The sequence below is a fragment of the Ranitomeya imitator genome, chromosome 3 (genome assembly GCF_032444005.1).
Source record: "Ranitomeya imitator isolate aRanImi1 chromosome 3, aRanImi1.pri, whole genome shotgun sequence".
Lineage (NCBI taxonomy): Eukaryota > Metazoa > Chordata > Amphibia > Anura > Dendrobatidae > Ranitomeya > Ranitomeya imitator.
In genome coordinates this window covers 704,791,120-704,810,873 of record NC_091284.1, presented here as the reverse complement: position 1 = coordinate 704,810,873, position 19,754 = coordinate 704,791,120, and the positions used below count along the sequence as shown (strand labels likewise).

Genomic DNA, 19,754 nt, shown 5'->3' with positions numbered 1-19,754 from the left:
GTGTCAAACACAGCGATGTGTGCTACCCAGCGGGACCTCAACGATCAAAAAAAGGTCCAGGCCATTCCGACACGACCAGCGATCTCACAGCAGGGGCCTGGTCGCTGCTACGTGTCAAACATAGCGAGATCGCTACTGAGGTCGCTGTTGCGTCACAAAACTTGTGACTCAGCAGCGATCTCGCTAGCGATCTCGCTTAGTGTGAAGCACCCCTTACTTGAGTACAGCAGACAAGAGTGATTACATCTCACACACTGAGAAACCTGTTCTGGTTCTATTTCTGCTGTGTTGCTGCCTGCGCATGATTGGTCTGTGTGATACAGGGAGAAAACCATCCGATAACGGTTAAGCCCAAGTGGGTATTAACTTACTAGGTGCCAAATACTTTGATTGTAAATATCTCTGCAATGGAAAGGTGAAAATAAAATAAATGATCCCACTCTACAGCCACTGTTACATCGTGTGACCAGTTCAACACGAAAAATGTACTGAAAGGTCCTTTTTTAATTATTTTTAAGCATTTGTCTAATTTTATTATAATAAATGTTTTTATTTAAATTATTTTATTTTAAATGTTCGGTTGAGTTTTCCCCGATATAAGTTCCTATTGTGGGATGCCGATCTTAAGAGTGAGAGGTTATAATACTGCCTATCCACCTTTATTTATAGGCACAATATATTGTAGTATTTGTTTGTTGCATTATCACTCGTTTGGGTTAAGGTCCATTTTATGGCTAAATTAGAGTGATGTAGAAGTAGTGTATAACTTTTATGGGGTCCACATGTGTTGGATATGCTGCAGACTATTTCTGCAGGAACCTCAAAGACAAGTCTCCTGGGGAGGGAGAGTTCTTGCTTCATATTGCAGGTAATCCGCAGCACTAGATTACTTGCAGATTTGATTGTATATTATTTAGTTATTAAAATCCGTGGAAAATTTGACGTAGTTTGCATACTGCGGATGTTAAAACCTGCACTGAGGGGACAAATTCTGCACGGGAAAGTTCTGTAACATCTCATCGGTTTGCTTTTTACTGTGTTCCTCTGTGGATTTTATCTGTGCAAGTCCACAGATAAAATGGGCAGCAGTTCCTTCATATGGCCAAGGCTGGCTTTATTAAAGGTCTGACACTTGCTCAGTGAACAGGCATAACATAATGAGCAAATCGGCTGTCCTCCTGCCCTAGTACCGTTCATGTGTGAGAAGAAATGCGGTCTGCCGTGTAGGCAGCATCTGTCCACAGAAGCAGGCACATGTCCAGAAGGTGTGTAGCTGCATACTTGGCCTTGACGACACGTGCATTGTTTAGGGCCGGTGGGGTTTTGGTTTGCTCACCTGTGTGTGTATACTAATATGGATTAATGGACACATGTTGTATATGACATTTAGTGAGAACCAGTGAAGGTGTGGCGGCACACACAAGAACCTCTCTGCAGGTTAAACAGTCTTCTAGAAGAGGAAATGCCCTTCTCAGTGAGACACTGATTTGTTACATAATGTATAGAATGGAGTTTTGTGGAGCTCTCTTTATGCATTTCTCTTGTAGAACCTCTTGCCTACATCAACCCCTCAGGAGGCACAACAGTGGCTACATAGAAATAGATTTGCTGCATTCTCGCGGCTATTCACAAATTTCTCAGGTAACTCCCTAGGAGGAAAAGTGTTAATGCAGTGCTGTTTCACATTCCCTCAACCTGCAACCTACTTTCTCTTCCTCACCAGCTCCGTACACTTGTGTATACTTCTGTCCCATATGGGTGAAAAAGGCTGAGCATAAAAAAACTACTTCATGGGGGTGGTAGGGCAAATACTGAACTGATCCTCAAGCCGTAGATGCTCTATACGGTGACCAGAAGCGGCTCCTGTGTGTCATGGCTTACGTAATGTTTAGCCGATGCTGGTTCTTTATATTTGGTGATTATATAGAAGGAATAAATATATCCATTACTGGACGATTATTAATGGACTCAGAGGTGACAAAATATAAAGTAATATTGATCCTCCCCTTCCATATGGGCATTGCAGCCCCTATTGGTCTGCTATGATCTACACATGGGCCCTCACGATGGCCTACTGCCAGTCAACCTACAGCAGATTAGCGTCCACTGATGGGCCACCGCGCTCATATGATGCTCCCAATCAGTGGACATTGATCGGCTGCAGCGTTCACATTTTGTATGAGTGTAAGAAACACTGGCTGCAGTGTTCATGTGAGGAACCCCACTGAAAATGGTGCTCTCCTAAAGAGGTAATGCAAGTGTGTCCCGATGGTGGTGCCAGGATACTAAATATTGTTGGAAAAGTATATAGAATTTTTTTTTTTCCTGCGCTTTGTAAATTTTCTAGCACTTTTCTTAAAAGCCTGCATCCAGTAGGCACCTGCATATTTAGCATGTCTACTTTTGCTCCTGTGTAACCTTATTGTCTTCAAAAGGTTTTCTCAAATATCGCGATAGCTGTTGTTTCTTTTTTGTGCTCAGCTTTTTTTTTTACCAACACTGCACTCATCCATCCGCTTGTCACAGCCCGTAATTCATGGACCAGCCATGGGTCTCCCAACCTGAACTCTACAGCCTCATAGGCATATATAAGGCAGCCAAGTCTGGGTCAGGAGACGTGCGGCCACTCTGTGCATTGCAGTCTATACCGCAGATGTGTGAATGCGGCCTTAGAAGTATACAGAATTACAGAGCTATCCAGCTTAGCAGATCCAACCAAATCTTTCTACACTTCTAGACTTTATATTCTCTTGTTTAATTACTGTGTTAAGCTTCACAAAGCACGGCGCTTTATTGTTGTATTTTTGTGAAAATCCCTGATCAGGCATAGGTTGGCTGGTTAATATCATTTTTGCTGCAGTGATATTGTGCTGTTCTACACAAAATTACAATTTTACTTTGCTTCCAGATGTTTCCTCCACAACTTTGTGGCCACTTTTATAGAGAGGAAGTAATCTTTTGCCCAAGTTTAGCCCTCTATATGGTCAGAGGCTCACCTGCAGTGAAGGTCTGAGCCATCTTCCTGAGCTTGAGGTGCCTTCTGTGCTAAAAGCATGGAGGATTATAATATACATGAATACAGTGGGGGAAAAAGTATTTAGTCAGCCACCAATTGTGCAAGTTCCCCCACTTAAAAAGAAGAGCGAGGCCTGTAATTGACATCATAGATAGACTACAACTATGAGAGTCAAAATGAGAAAAGAAAACCAGAAAATCACCTTGTCTGATTTGGCAAAATTTATTTTTCAAATGATGGTGGAAAATAAGTATTTGGTCATTAACAAAAGTTCATCTCCATATTTTGTTATATATCCTTTGTTGGCAATGAAAGAGGTCAAATGTTTTCTGCAAGTCTTCACAAGGTTGGCACACACTGTTGGTGGTGCGTTGGCCCATTCCTCCATGCAGATCTCCTATAGAGCAGTGATGTTTTGGGCCTGTCGCTGGGCTACACAGACTTTCAACTCCCTCCAAAGGTTTTCTATGGTGGTGTGCTTGGGATCATTATCATGTTGAAAGACCCAGCCACGTTTCATCTTCAATGCCCTTGCTGATGGAAGGAGGTTTGCACTCAAAATCTCATGATACTTGGCCCCATTCTTTTATGTACAGTACAGACCAAAAGTTTGGACACACCTTCTCATTTAAAGATTTTTCTGTATTTTCATGACTATGAAAATTGTACATTCACACTGAAGGCATCAAAACTATGAATGAATACATGTGGAATTATATACTTAACAAAAAAGTGTGAAACAAATGAAAATGTCTTATATTCTAGGTTCTTCAAAGTAGCCACCTTTTGCTTTGATGAATGCTTTGCACACTCTTGGCATTCTCTTGATGAGCTTCAAAAGGTAGTCACTGGAAATGGTTTTCACTTCACAGGTGTGCCCTGCCAGGTTTAATAAGTGGGATGTCTTGCCTTATAAATGGGATTGGGACCATCAGTTGTGTTGAGCAGAAGTCTGGTGGATACACAGCTGATAGTCCTACTGAATAGACTGTTAGAATTTGTATTATGCAAAGAAAAAAGCAGCTAAGTAAAGAGAAATGAGTGGCCATCATTACTTTAAGAAATGAAGGTCAGTCAGTGCAAAAAATTGTGAAAACTTTGAAAGTGACCAAGAGTCACCTCTGCTTCTGAGGATAAGTTTATCTGAGTCACCAGCCTCAGAAATCACAGGTTAACAGCAGCTTCGATTAGAGACCAGGTCAATGCCACACAGATTTCTAGCAGCAGACACATCTCTACAACAACTGTTAAGAGGAGACTTTGTGCAGCAGATCTTCATGGTAAAATAGCTGCTAGGAAACCACTGCTAAGGACGGCAACAAGCAGAAGAGACTTGTTTGGGCTAAAGAACACAAGGAATGGACATTAGACCAGTGGAAATCTGTGCTTTGGTCTGATGAGTCCAAATTTGAGATCTTTGGTTCCAACCACCGTGTCTTGGTGCGACCCAGAAAAGGTGAACAGATGGACTCTACATGCCCTGGTTCCCACTGTGAAGCATGGTGGAGGAGGTGTGATGGTGTGGGGGTGCTTTGCTGGTGACACTGTTGGGGATTTATTCAAAACTAGATGGTGGCCCGATTCTAACGCATCAGGTATTCTAGAATATGTATGTATGTATGTACGTTGCGCTGTGAGTGGGGGTTAAATACCGCGCCAATATCGCTGATTGGTCGCGGCCGGCCGTGAGCTACCAATCACTGAAGCGATGTTTAAATACCGCGCCAATATGGCTGATTGGTCGCGTCCGGCCGGGCGCGACTAATCAGCGAAGCGTGCTTTAAATCCCGCGTCAATTCGCGGCTGGACTGGGTCTGTCGCTGATTGGTCGCAGGATGTCGGGGGTTCGGGGCGCTGGATGTCGGGGGTTCGGGGTGCAGGATATAGTACAGCCATGTAGTATATAACACAGCCACGTAGAATATAGCACAGCCACGTAGTATGTAGTATATAGCACAGCTTACGTACTATATAACAGACAACCACGTAGTATATAGCACAGCCACGTAGTTTGTAGCATCCACATAGTATATAGCAGCCACGTAGTATATAGCAGCCACGTAGTATATAGCAGCCACGTAGTATATAGCAGCCACGTAGTATACACTATGTTCTAAATTATTATGCAGATGACATTTTTCTCGGATTTTCCTAAATGGTCGGTGCAAATGAGTCAGTCTAATAAGTCATCACCCGTTAGAGTATACATCAAATTTTATTGAAGAAACCTCCCAATGATAACAGTATAATCTCCAAAATGAATAAAAACTCAAAATGCACTGTTCCAAATTATTAGGCACAGTAGAATTTCTAAACATTTGATATGTTTTAGGCTGTGTTCACACGTTGCGGTTTTTTCGCGTTTTTTTCGCGATTTTTCCCGATAAAAACGCTATAAAACCGCAAAAAAAAAACGCATACAATAAGCATCCCATCTTTTAGAATGAATTCCGGATGTTTTGTGCACATGATGCGTTTTTTTCCCGCAAAAAAAACGCATACCGCACAAAATCCGGACATGCTCTATCTTTTTGCGTTTTTTTTGCAGATTTCCCACTCCAAAATGCATTGGGAAGTGTCCGGAAAAAAACGCGGCAAAAACGCATGCGGTTTTCTTGCGGATTTCATGCAGAAAATGTCCGGAATTCTCAGGAATTTTCTGCATGAATTCCTGAACGTGTGCACATAGCCTTAAAGAACTGAAAATGCTCATTTGTGGAATTTGCAGCATTAGGAGGTCAAATTCACGGAACAAAAAAGCTATTTAACTCCAAAACATCCTAACAGGCCAAGTTACATGTTAACATAGGACCCGTTCTTTGATATCACCTTCACAATTCTTGCATTCTTGAGTTTTTGGAGAGTTTCTGCTTGTACGGCTTTACATGAAATCAGAATAGCTTCCCAGAGCTGCTGTTTTGATTTGAACTGCCTCCCATCCTCATAAATCTTGTGGTGGATGATACTCCAAAGGTTCTCTATAGGGTTGAGGTCAGGGGAAGATGTTGGCCACACCATGAGTTTATCTCCTTTTATGCCCATAGCAACCAATGCCTCAGAGGTTTTCTTTGCGGCATGAGATGGTGCATTGTCATGCATGAAGATGATTTTGCTCCTGAAGGCACGTTTCTGCTTTTAGACCATGGAAGAAAGTTGTCAGTCAGAAAAGCTATTTACTTTACAGAGGTCATTTTCACATCTTCAGGGACCTTAAAGGGCCCCACCAGCTGTTTCCCCATGATTCCGGCCCAAAACAAGATTTCTCCACCTCCTTGTTGACGTCGCAGCCTTGTTGCGACAAGGTGGCCATCCACCAACCATCCACTACTCCATCCATCTGGACCATCCAGGGTTGCTCGACACTCATCAGTAAACAAAACTGTTTGAAAATTAGTCTTCATGTATGTCTGGGCCCACTGCATCCGTTTCTGCTCATGAAAACTGTTTAGGGGTGCCCGAATAGTAGGTTTATGCACCACAGCAAGCCTTTGAAGGATCATACACCTTGAGGTTCGAGGGACTCCAGAGGCACCAGCAGCTTCAAATAACTGTTTGCTGCTTTGTAATGGTATTTTGGCAGCTGCTCTCTTAATCCCATGAATTTGTCTGGCAGAAACCTTCCTCATTATGCCTTTATCTGCATGAACTCTGTCTGTGCTCTGTTTCAGTCAAAAATCTCTTCACAGTATGATGATCACAAAGTTTTTGTGAAGTATCTAATTTTTTCATACCTTGTCCAAGGCATTGCACTATTTAACACTTTTCAGCAGCAGAGAGATCCCTTTTATTTCTCATATTGCTTGAAACCTTTGGCCTGCTTAAAAATGTGGAACATCATTTTTAAGTAGTTTTCCTTCAATTAGAATCACCTGGAAAACTAATTATCACATGTGTTTAAGATTGATTTCAGTTATCTATTGAGCCCTGAGACACAAAACCATCCACAAGTTTATTTGAAAAACAAAACAATTAAATCTTTGACACTTAAATCCAATTTGCATGATAATTTAGAACACAGTGTATAACATAGCCCACGCAGTAAATAATACTGCCCACGTAGTATAGATCAGTCACGCAGGGGGGGGGGGGGGGTGTATGGAGGGTCACTGACTGCAAGGGAGTAGGGAGCGGCCATTTCACAGCCGGACTGTGCCCGTCGCTGGCCGCGACCAATCAGCGACTTGGGATTTCCGTGACAGACAAGCAGACAGAATTGCCCCTTAGATGACTATATATATATATAGATTAAAGGTATACTGAACCAGCATGGCTACCACTGCATCTTGTAGTGGCATGCTATTCCATCCGGTTTGCGTTTAGTTGGACCATCATTTATTTTTCAACAGGACAATGACCCCAAACACACCTCCAGGCTGTGTAAGGGCTATCTGACCAAGAAGGAGAGTGATGGGGTGCTACGCCAGATGATCTGGCCTCCACAGTCAAAAGACATGAACTCAATCAAGATGGTTTGGGGTGAGCTGGACCGCAGAGTGAAGGCAAAAGGGCCAACAAGTGCTAAGCATCTCTGGGAACTCCTTCAAGATTGTTGGAAGACCATTTCCGGTGACTACCTCTTGAAGCTCATCAAGAGAATGCCAAGAGTGTGCAAAGCAGTCATCAAAGCAAAAGGTGGCTACTTTGAAGAACCTAGAATATAAGACATATTTTCAGTTGTTTCACACTTTTTTGTTAAGTATATAACTCCACATGTTAATTCATAGTTTTCATGCCTTCAGTGTGAATGTACAATTTTCATAGTCTTGAAAATACAGAAAAATCTTTAAATGAGAAGGTGTGTCCAAACCTTTGGTCTGTGCTGTACATGGATCAGTCATCCTGGTCCCTTTGCAGAGAAACAGCCCCAAAGCATAATGTTGCCACCCCTATGCTTCACAGTGGGTATGGTGTTCTTTGGATGCAACTCAGCATTCTGTCTCCTCCAAACACGACAAGTTTTGTTTCCACCAAACAGGTATACTTTGGTTTCATCAGTCCATATGACATTCTCCCAATACTCTTCTGGATAATCCAAATGCTCTCTGGCAAGCTTCAGACAGGCCCGGACATGTACTGGCTTAAGCAAGGGGACACATCTGGCACTGCAGGATCTGAGTCCCTGGTGGCGTAGTGTGTTACTGATGGTAGCCTTTGTTACAGTGGTCCCAGCTCTCTGCAGGTCATTCACTAAGTCCCCCGTGTGGTTCTGGGATTTTTGCTCATCATTCTTGTGATCATTTTGACCCCTCAGGGTGAGACCCTTGTGGAGCCCCAGATCAAGGAGTGGTCTTGTATGTCTTCCATTTTCTTATTATTGCTCCCACAGTTTATTTCATCACACCAAGCTGCTTGCCTATTGCATATCCAGTCTTCCCAGCCTGGTGCAGGGCTACAATTTTGTTTCTGGTGTCCTTCGACAGCTCTTTGCTCTTCACCATAGTGGAGTTTGCAGTGTGACTGTTTGAGGTTGTGAACAGGAGTCTTTTATACTGATAACTAGTTCAAACAGATGCCATTACTGCAGGTAATGAGTGGAGGACAGAGGAGCCTCTTAAAGAAAAAGTTACAGGTCTGTGAGAGCCAGAAATCCTGCATGTTTTTAGGTGACCAAATACTAATTTTCCACCATAATATGCTAAATAAATCTTGCCAAATCAGACAAGGTGATTTTTTGGATTTGTTTTCTCATTTTGACTCTCATAGTCGTGGTCTACCTATGATGTCAATTACAGGCCTCTCTCATCTTTTTAAGTGGGAGAACTTGCACAATTGGTGGCTGACTAAATACTTTTTTTCCACACTGTATGTCCCAGATGTGTATTAGTATTCACCAACATGGCACAATTATTGCTCTACTTGGCCATGTTCACCTATCTCCCACCTGCCAAAATCTGAATTAGGTCTTGCAATGCAGATAATTGGGAGGTTGTTTGATTTGTCAGAAGTATAGGTCAATTACCTTTTCCTGTGAGGGCTTGTTCACACTGTGCAGCTTTTCCATCCAGAAATGGGAATTGAAAAATCTGTGATTACATTATCAGCATAATGAATGAAATCTCAAAAATCTCATCCACACATTGCAAACAATTTTTGTGTGGAATTTCAGAGCCACAGCATGTCAATTTTATGTGTGGATTTCAGCCTTTGCAATGTGAAGGGTCGATGTAAATACTTCTACGCCCAAAAATGACAAAAGTATTGTAGGGCTGATACCTTTATTAGCTAAACAGAAAAATTGTTTGCCAGCTTTCAGAGCACAGAGGCTCCATCAGGCCTGATGGTCCTCTTTGCTCTGAAAGCTTGCAAAATTATTTTTCCCTTCATTCATGACAGCACACCTGAGAGGAATCTGCCCAGCTAGGACAGGAAACCTACTGAAGTTAAAGGGCCATACCTCTCCCCCACTTTAGTTGGTTTCCTGCCTTTGATGGAATCCTCGTGCTGAAATCTGCAGTGAAGAGAAAAAGGGAATTAGGCCTGTCCTGGCGGAAAAACAGGCTGCATACCTGTGGCTCCAGTCTTCATGTGACTGGAAGTGACGTCCACGTGTCCCCTGGAGGCTCAGTACTGGCTCTGACCGCTGCCCCGCCCTCCTCCTGCCGCTCTCCCCACACCTGCTCTCCGCTGGTCACAGTGTGGTAGAGATCAGGACGCACATCCAGAAGTGGCGCGCACCGCTGACGTCAAGGGCTCAAGGCACGCTGGGTATAGGTGTGCACGAGTGACGTCAGGGGGCATGCTGGAAGAATATGGCGGCGCCCTATGCGTCGCCATCCAAAACACTCAGGACAGCGTGCCCGGTCGACTTTTGTGGGGGAGAGGGGGAGAGGGAGGGCAATTGTTGGGACCGGAAAGGAAGCTCCACAAGATGGCGCTGACTACCCCTTCATAAGAGCGAGCAGCAGGGCAGGACCAAGGCAGCAGCAGCCAACAGCCCACTATCAACGTGGGCACAAGGGAGGCAGCCATTCGAGTGGCAGGAGCAGCTGCCATCCCAGTCAGAGGACTAGAGCATCTCAAGACTTCTCGGTGTCAAGAGAAGATGTGGTACATGTCCCACCACAACCTCCGAATCCAGTACTTTAAAGTGACAGCGGGTGGTGAGTGATCTTCGTGAATGTCACCATTTGTTAATTGGCCCCTTTATTTGTTTAAATCACTAGGAGAGGCCTAGGAAATCTTGATCTAAGAAGAGGAACAAGGAGTGTGTGCTATGCAAAAACCTGCTAGCAGTGGGCTGGAAGAAGAACCTCTGCTCTGACTGCATCCACAGGACCATTAATGAGGAGACCCCTGACTTTGCAGCAAGCCTTCGGTCCGTTATGAGATCCGAAGTGGAGGGCTCCCTTAAAACCTTGTTTAAAAAAAAAAAAAAGGAAGACAAACTCAGGGAGGTCTCTTCTAACTCTGACTCCTCTCCAAAATCATAGAAAAAACAATGCATAACGGAGTCCTCATCCTCCTCCTCGGACAGTGACACAGGGAGCAGATCGTGCTTTCTGGGGGAGGAAGTGAATTAGCTGCTTAAAGTCATTAGAACAACTATGGGCCTAAAAGAGGAGAACATAGTTAAGTCTCTTGAGGATGTGATGATTGGAGGGTTAGAAGAAAATAAGAAACACACCTTCCCGGTCAATACTAAGGTCCAGGCTCTCATTAGCAGAGAGTGGAGATCAGATAAAACTGGTGCTTTGCCCTCATTCTCAAAAAGGATTTGAGGAAAAGGATACAGACTTATGGGATAAGGTCTCTAGGGTTCATGGTGCTGTGCCAAGGTCATCGAAGAAGTCAGCACCACCCTTTGAAGATTCAGGAGTACTCAGGGACCCATTAGATAAGGCGGACACTTATCGAAGGCACACATGGGAAGCAGCATCGGGAGGTCTGAAAGCGGCAATCGATGAAACGCTGAAACTTGTACTGCAGGTTCCCTTATGATTTGGCTACAACAGCTGGAGGAACAGCTTAGGTCCAAAACACCAAGAGATAGAATCTTATCCAACAATCCTCTGTTGCACGGAGCTGCAGCATTCTTAGCAGACACGTCCGCTGACTGTGAGGCTAGCAGCTAGGTCTCCCATTTTATCGAACACAGCAAGACGGGCCTTGTGACTCAAGGACTCTTCGGGAGATCTGTAGTCAAAGAACTAGTTGTGTTCCATACCATGTGATGGGCAATTTTTGTTTGGGAAAAAGCTGGACGACATCCTGGAAAAAGCCTGGAAGAAGGGCTTTTCCTGGTTCTCAGGAAAGTCAAGAAGGTCTTCCTTTCGGTGGAAAAAATTTAGTAGGGGACATCCTCCGGGAGAGAGAAGGGAGTGGAAAGGTGGAAGTAAAGAGAGTCCAAATTCATGTTCGGTAGTCCCTCCTCCGCTTCCAAGAAGTCCTTTCAATCATGCCAGACCAGCAGTCTGGAGAAGGCTTTCCCTCTTCATTCCTCATCTCCACCAGCACCTTGGTCCTGGATATAGTAAGGGAAGACCTGAAAATAGAATTATATCATCTGCCGCGACAGTCATTTGTAATCACACCATCAGAAGATCAGCCAGAGAACAACTTGCCCTAGAGACAGAGATCTTGGGCCTAGAAGAGAAACGGGTTCTACGCAAGGTTTTGTGCAAACAAAAAAAAAAGGGGGGGGGGGGGGGATTTTATTCCCTCCTCTTTTTGATATAAAAAGCCATATGGTTCATTCAGGACCATCATAAATATGAAGGGTCTCAATCGCTGGATAAAAAATCACACCTTTTAAGATGGAGTCTGTGAGTACGGCCATAAAACTTCATCAGAATTGTTTTATGGTGGTGGTCGACTTAAAGAATTCTTACTATCACATCCCGGTCCATCCGGACCACCATAAATATCTAAGAGTGGCCCTATACATTCAAGGAGAAGTAAGACCTTTTCAATTCCAAGCTCTTCCTTTTTGGTTGTAAGTAGCTCCGAGAGTGTTCACCAAGTTGATAGCAGAGCCTTCTTGCGCATCCGGAACACAGTCATCGCTCCTTATCTGGATGACTTTCTCATAGTAGGAAGATCGAAGGACCACTCTGCTACGCAGTTGGAGGTTACAGTAGTTTTTCAAGATCTGCAAACCTTCTTGGGCCTTGTACTGAACTCTGAGCTGCAGACTTGTTTCTTGCCTGAGGACAAGGTAGAAAAGGAGTTGAACCTGACCTCGGCAGCTATTGAGCTTCCAGAGATGTCCCTGAGGAAAACCCTAACGTTCTGCATTCCAGCAGTCAGATGGCCCAATTCCACACCATGTAGCTGCAGTGGGAAGTCGTGTCTGCACAGAGATCACTAAAAGAGTGTTTGGAAGGGAAGGTAGATCTTTCTTCAGAGGTCAGAAACTCCCTCAGATGATGGGCAGGCACGGCGAATTTAACATCAGGGGTCCCATGGGTGAGGCCAGTAGACAACATAATTACGACAGACGCGAGCATCTCAGGTTGGGGGGGGCACACCTGAGGGTCATGCAATTCAGGGGTCTTGGACACTTTCCGAGAAGGGAAGGTCATCAAATTTAAAAGAATTGTGGGCTGTGGAAAGGTCTCTAGAAAGCTTTCTTCCTCTCCTCCTGGGTCGCCAGGTTTGCATTATGTTAGACAACCAAGCCACGGTGGCGTATATCAACCACTAGGGGGAACAAGGTCCCACTCCCTAATGGAAGCAGCAAACAACCTCCTACAGATAGCAGAGCAGCATCTTTTTTCCCTTTACAGCACTACACTTAAGGGGAACGGAAAACTTCAAGACAGACTTTTTAAGCCGCAACAATCTGAAACGGGGAATGGGCCCTAAACCTCAGGATGTTTCAGCAGATAGTTTGTCTGTGGTTGTCGGAGATAGATTTGTATGCCAACAGACACCACAGCAAGGTAAAAAGGTTCTGTTCACTAGACCCCAGGGAAAACCCATTTGCAGTAGACTCCCTCCAGATTCCCTGGGACTTCAGCATTGCTTACGCCTTCCCTCCAGTAACGATGATTCCAGCAGTCTTTAAAAAGATAAGGGAGGGTCAGGCAAGAGTGATTATGATTGTCCTTAGCAGGGAAATCCATGGTCCTTTTCTCCGAAAGGAGCAATGTGTCTGTCAGATCCATGGATCCTGCTGGAGATCCCAGACCTTCTTATGCAGGGGCCAATATTCCACACTCAAGTAAAGGGCTTCCATCTAGCAGCATGGAATTTGAAAGGGCAGTACTTAGTAACGGGAATTTTGCCAGAGTTCGTTTCCACCTTACCTAAATGTAGAAAAACCTAACAACGAAAATGTACGGCAGGACATGGAAAAAATTCTTCTAGGTTTTAGGGAAGCCGTTGGGTCAAAAGCCTCCAATCTGTCACATCCTAGAGTTCCATCAGACAGGGTTTGAACTGGGGTTGGCTACTAGTACCCTTAAGGTCCAGGTATCGGCTTTGGGCGCATTGTATAATTGTAACCTTGCAGATAATACTTGGATAGGAAGATTCATAAAATCCTGTCATAGGTCCAGACCAGTCCCAATTCCATGGGTTCCCCCATGGGACCTGAACCTGGTACTAGAAGCTTTGACCAAAGAACGGTTTGAACCCATGAAAGAATTGTCAGCAAAGTATCTTACACTCAAGGTAATCACATTAGTGGCTCTGACATCAGCCTGTAGGGTGAGTGATTACAGGCCCTTTCTATAAATCTTCCTTCTATTCAAATATATGAGGATAGTAGTGTTAAGATCTAATCCGGCTTATCTTTCTAAGGTAGTGTTGAGATTTCATTGAAGTCAAGATATTGTCCTACCCCCCTTCTGTAATAGCCGTAAGAATTCGGGGGAGATGAAGTTTCCAGGGTCGTAGGAAGGGTTACGGGGTAACAAAAAGTACCATTGCCAGAGAGATTAGAGAGGCCATCAGTTTAGCTTACTCTGCTAGTGGTGCTCCGATCCCTGACTGCATCAAGGCTCAATCCACCAGAGCTGTGGCGACCTCCTGGGCGCAGAAAGTGAAGGTATCGATTGATAAAATTTGTAAGGCCGCTACCTGGTCCTCGCCATCCTTCTTCTTTTAGGAACTAGATTGGATCTATCCTCCTCTGCTGACTTAACCTTCGTCAGAAGGGTGCTGCAAGCGATGGTCCCTCTCTTAACGTGTTTCAAGTTCTCCAGAAATCTATCATGTGCGTGGTCATGGGTGAAGGGAAAACACCAATGTTACAATGACATCACCCGTATAATCCCCCCATTTACACCTTATAGGTGTTCACTATAGTTTGGGTGTTTTATATTGTGGTGTTAATTAAGTGTGTAAATTAACCTGGAGGTCCTCTCATGCTCTGTAACCCAACTGAAGCTGGAGAAAGGTACCGCCCTTTTGTTTCAGTAGGTTTCCTGTCCTTGCTGGGCAGATTCCTCTCTCAGGTGCGCTGTCATGGGTTCTGGAAAAACTGGATACTGGTAAGTAACCTTGGTGTTTTGGGGTTAGCCAATAAAGGTATCACTTCTAAAATACTTTTTTTTATTTTCGGGCATAAAAGTATTTACGTTGATTTTTCTGGCTAACACTGTACCACAATATGATTTTTTTTTTTTTTTTTTAATTGTACGTCATAACAATGTGAAGAGTAAATTCCACACTCAAATCTGCATGGAATCCGCACTAATAATAATTTGTATTTTTTGTCACTCTTGAACATACCCAAATGTAGAGGGAGAGAGCTCCACATCACACAATACAGTTTAAGGTGTGTGTGATTTATTCTTCCAGATTTTTATTTCAAAGGGGTTTGACAAGTCCATAGTATTTTTCATTGGACAACCTTTTGTTGAAATATAAGAAACACTGGCTTGGGATCTGGAATAATTGAAAGATCTAAAATATCCTAATATCTCCTAACTAAATTAGCAGTGTACTTCACAATGGCACTAGTGGAAGTCATTGCCTGCACATAATCTAACCCAGCGGCAGCATAGTTCTCCCTTGACTTTTTTTTTTGTTACTTTTCGGATGTTCCTATATAGGTTTTATAGATGATGGCTCCTGTACCTTCACCAATTAAGTTGTTTGATTAGACCAAGTTTATAGTTGCTGATGATGCTAAGCCAACATAACCATTTGTATTTGTTTCAGGTGCGGATTTATTAAAGTTAACTAGGGATGATGTTATTCAGATTTGCGGACCTGCTGATGGTATCCGGCTCTTCAATGCACTGAAAGGGAGGTGAGCTGATGTCCTTGGCTTTAGAATCACATTGCGTATTTCTCCTGTACACCTATATTTTTTACTCTACCCTATTGTCATTCTAATGTTTGAAGCCCCCCAATCAGCAGGGTTTTTTTTTTTTTTTTTTTTTTTTTTTTACAAAGTTTGGTGAAGTCTTGTTCAGTCTCTTTGTACATTAATAGGCCACCAACCTTTTACCCCCAGAAAACCCTATCCTTTACAATAATCAGAACTATTGGGGGTGAGCTGTAGTACCAGACACAACTGCGAGTATGGATGAGTTGTCTGGTTTAACCCTAAAGGGATCACAGCGCTTAAACATCCTTATTTTGCTAATAGCTCAGATTCCCCTTGATTTCTCTGGCCTTTTATCTGATCATTTTCAGCCCAGCATGCTCTAATGACTAGAAGCTGCAGCAGCTTCTCTATGTCTCTGCCTCCGTCTCCCTCCAGCTTCTCCCCCTCTCATCTACATAAACGTTTATAGGCAGCAGTTGTAATATGATCCCTCAGTAAAAACAGATCTTACCCATTTTTGTGTGAGCAGTGCAAGAAACTGTTGTGGGGGAACTGATATCTTGTAAAAAGGGCATACGATATTAAAATACTGTTCAAAGCTGCTTATCTTTGCTTTTAATATAATCTGCTTACATACTCTTTAATTTCTCTTTCTCTCTGCCCATTCCAACTAGAGTGGTACGGCCAAGGCTCACAATTTATGTATGCCAGGAGTCGCAGCAGGCAAGGGAGCATCAGCAGCAGAAACCTGAAAACGGAGAGCAAGGAAATAGTGCTTTTTATGGTAACTACGGAATAAGTATTGATGGTGTAGTTACCTCTGTGATTGAGCTTGGGCAGTACTCGCACATGGGTGTGCACAATTTTCCCTCTAGTGAATGGTGGTATATATTTTATGCTTGTTGCATTTGATTAGTACAAAGTATATTCGCTCAGCATACTTTTTTTTTTCTTTCACAGTGTATCATGCCATCTTCCTGGAAGACCTGACATCTCTGGAATTAACTGAAAAGCTTGCCCAACTTTTCAACATTTGTCCTCATCAAATTAACCAGGTCTACAAACAGGGGCCCACGGGCATTCATGTTCTCATCAGTGATGAGGTTGGTCACTCAGATACAGCATTTCTGTAATCTCCGTAGGGAGCAGCACTTCACCAAGGCGCCTAAAACCAGGCGTTTCTCAGGACTGATCCCGACTCCTGACAATCGGTGTTGTCACTTGTCCTATAAAGAGGCTTTCCCACACTATGGTGTAACTGGGTTCATTTTTGCACTGCTGGCCAGTTAGACAGCCATAACTCATTTATTTCACATTCTTTGTGACACAAGCTTCGATCTGGTGCATAGTTATAATCTTTGCTATTGATGGTTTTTTTCCCTCCTATGCCATATTAATATGTACTACATATATAGGGGATCACCCTGAGGAGTGAGCAGCTCAAGACAGTAGTGCACATCTCCCTGCCAGAGCGTGCACACAGTTCGTTAATTGGGGATTTTTGATTGTTAGATGTGGGTCTCCAGACCAGGACCTCCATCGATCTGCAGAAAGTTAAAGGGACAACACCATATACAATTTTGTAGCAAATGTTTAGATACTCTTTAAATCAGAATCTATACAATACAGCTGTCCTATTCGTTCCTGTGGTTAGTCGTACTCGTGAGACTAGTACTGAACGTCCTTATCTTTATGGAGTCTTATCTCTGTGCATTTACAGGAAGACAAAACAAACACCATTTTATACGGTTTCCTTGTAGTCTGTAAATGAATTCTTCTTGACCTTGACCCTTACTCGAGCATTCAGTACAATGCAGCACGTCTGCCTTTTAATAGCCCGGCCAAAAAGCGTCTAGTTTGAAGGTCTTTTATGGCTGTAAACGCTGCTAATATGTCTGATTTATGAGGCTAGTACGTAAGAGCGCTGAATTATACAGGCTACTCCCTCATCCTTAAGTGGCTGCTATAAAATCTCTAGTGCACTTCCTAGGCCTTATCTCTTCTACATCTTAGTAACAGGTAATTTGTTGCAGTGCTACTCTTTAGTAATCTTTTTAGATTTGAGTATTTTGCTTGGTTCGTGTGCTTAGTTTTGTAGTTATTCCTTGTCAATAGTTTTGAGGGTAACTTCCCAATCGCTGGGCATCTGACCACAGGGACCCCCAATGATCCCAAGAAATGTGGCTATGAATAGTCTCGTATGAATGCAGCGGCGGATTGAGCATATCCAACTCTGCTCCATTCATGTCCATGGGAGATCGCCTAGTACAACGCTCGGCTACCTCGAGCAGTCCAATAGGATGTATATTTGGAATGACAATCATTCAACCATTTTTACAAACAGCAAAATTAGCAAACTTTCTGCTTCTTGCAATAACCAATCATTTAAATTATTGAATTACTTCAGCACATCTAATATAACATGGTTTCTTCCAAATCAACACAAAATGCCACTTTTAACTCCTTTTTCACAAAAGGATATAAATCTGAGGTTGGGTCTGTGTGTGCTGGGAGCTCAGGAGCTGAGCCCGCGCCATGTATAGTAGATGCTGGCTGTTACATAACCGGCATCTGTCTAGATGCAGCTGGCAATTTCAGACAGCTGAATTTAAAGAAGCCCTCCTATGACTAATTTTTTTTTTTTTCATTAAATATCAGTGTGTGTATTAAAACTCGCCTACTGCCCCTCTCTGGGATCCCGCACCATCCCGCTCCTCTTGAGTAAAGAATGCGTCACTTCTCACAAGAACACAAAGGCAAAAACAATAAACACTGTGCAGGAAGCAAAAATAATCAAAAACAATTAGTGGGTCAACCAATGATGTGCTTCGAAGCCAATAGCAAAATGCGCGTTGGGTGTGTCGGTGTGTGAACCTTTCCTTTTTTTTTTTTTTTTTCTTTTTTTTTACTTCCCAATCATGTGCTGCTCAGTATTCGTGTTTTAGGCTTTTCCATCCTCTTATACTACAGATTCATATACATTTCCATTTTTTACCTATTCATGCAGTCGTAACATCATTTCTGCCTATGCCTGCCTGTGACATCATATTTACACTGTTGTGTTTACTTACGGTATATATTTATTCCCTTTTCTAGCTACCGTATGTGTCTCCCATGTATTCACTCCTTTTTCTCACCTAATCATCAGTACGTTATTGGTTCAGCCACCAATTGTTTTCAATCTTCCCCACCATCACACTTTGTCTTTTTTAATAGAAGCAGTTCTTATACATTGTAAATCAAGTAAACCAGTAGCTGCTTTATTTTTGTCCTGCAAATGTGATACAGCGGGGAAAACAAGTATTTGATACACTGCCGATTTTGCAATGAAGTTTTTCCATCTACAAAGAATGGAGAGGTCTGTAATTCTTCTCATAGGTACACTTCAACTGTGAGAGACTGCATCCAAAAATAAAAACCAGAAAATCACATTGTATGATTTTTACATAACTAAATTGTATTTTATTGCATGAAATAAGTATTTGATACAACAGAAAAACAGAATGTAATGTTTCGTATAGAAACCTTTGTTTGCAATTAGAGGTCAGATGTTTCCTGTAGTCCTTGACAAGTTTGCAGACACTGCAGCTGGGATTTTGGCCCACTCCTCCATACAGATCTTCTCCAGATCTTTCAGGGGCAGTTGCTGGGCTTGAGCTTCAGTTCCCTCCAAAGATTTTCTATTGGGTTCAGGTCTGGAGACTGGCTAGGCCTCTCCAGGACCTTGAAATGCTTCTTACAGAGCCACTCCTTAGTATCCCTGGTTGTGTGTTTTGTGTCATTGTCATGCTGGAAAACGCAGCCATGACTCCTCTTCAATACTCTTACTGAGGAAAGGATATTGTTGGCCAAAATCCTACAATACATGACCCCAATCATACTCCCTTCAATACGATGCAGTTGTCCTATCCCCTTGGCAGAAAAGCACCCCTAAAGTTTGATGTTTCCCCACCATGCTTCATGGGTGGGACGGTGTTCTTGGGATTGTGTTCATCCTTCTTCCTCTACTCGCACAGTGAGTGAAGTGATAACAAAAAATTCTATTTTGGTCTCATCTGACCACATGACCTTCTCCCATGCCTCCTCTGGATCATCCAGATGGTCATTGGCGAACTTCAAACGAGCCTGGACATGTGCTGGCGTTAGTAGAGGGACCTTGTGTGCCCTGCATGATTGTAATTTTTGACAGTGCAGTGTGTTACTAATAATGTTTGAGATTGTGGTCCCAGCTCTCTTCAGATCATTGAACAGGTCTTCCTGTGTAGTTCTGTGCTCATCCCTGACCTTTCTCAAATCATCCCTACCCTACGAGGTGAGATCTTGCTTGGAGTCCCAGACAGCATAAGATTGACAGTCATCTTGTGTTTCTTCCATTTTGCAATTGCACCAGTTGTTGCCTTCTCACCAAGCTGATTGCCTAGCTCATCCCTGCCTTATGCAGGCCTAGAATTTTGTCACTCGTTTCCTCTTTGGTCTTGGCCATGGTGTAGAGGTTGGAGTGAGATTGATTGTGTGGAC

At 43.2% G+C, this 19,754-nt stretch overlaps 1 protein-coding gene across 2 annotated transcripts in view; it reads left to right on the top strand.

Annotated features, from left to right (window-relative positions):
• Positions 1-19,754, top strand: part of TFCP2 (transcription factor CP2) — an 81,193-nt gene that overhangs the window by 54,924 nt on the left and 6,515 nt on the right. For both annotated transcript variants that reach the window (XM_069758621.1, XM_069758622.1), the window contains exons 10-13: positions 1,548-1,641; positions 15,125-15,215; positions 15,911-16,020; positions 16,197-16,339. In XM_069758621.1, the coding sequence (XP_069614722.1) occupies positions 1,548-1,641; positions 15,125-15,215; positions 15,911-16,020; positions 16,197-16,339 (438 nt within the window). The remainder of the gene's footprint in view (positions 1-1,547; positions 1,642-15,124; positions 15,216-15,910; positions 16,021-16,196; positions 16,340-19,754) is intronic.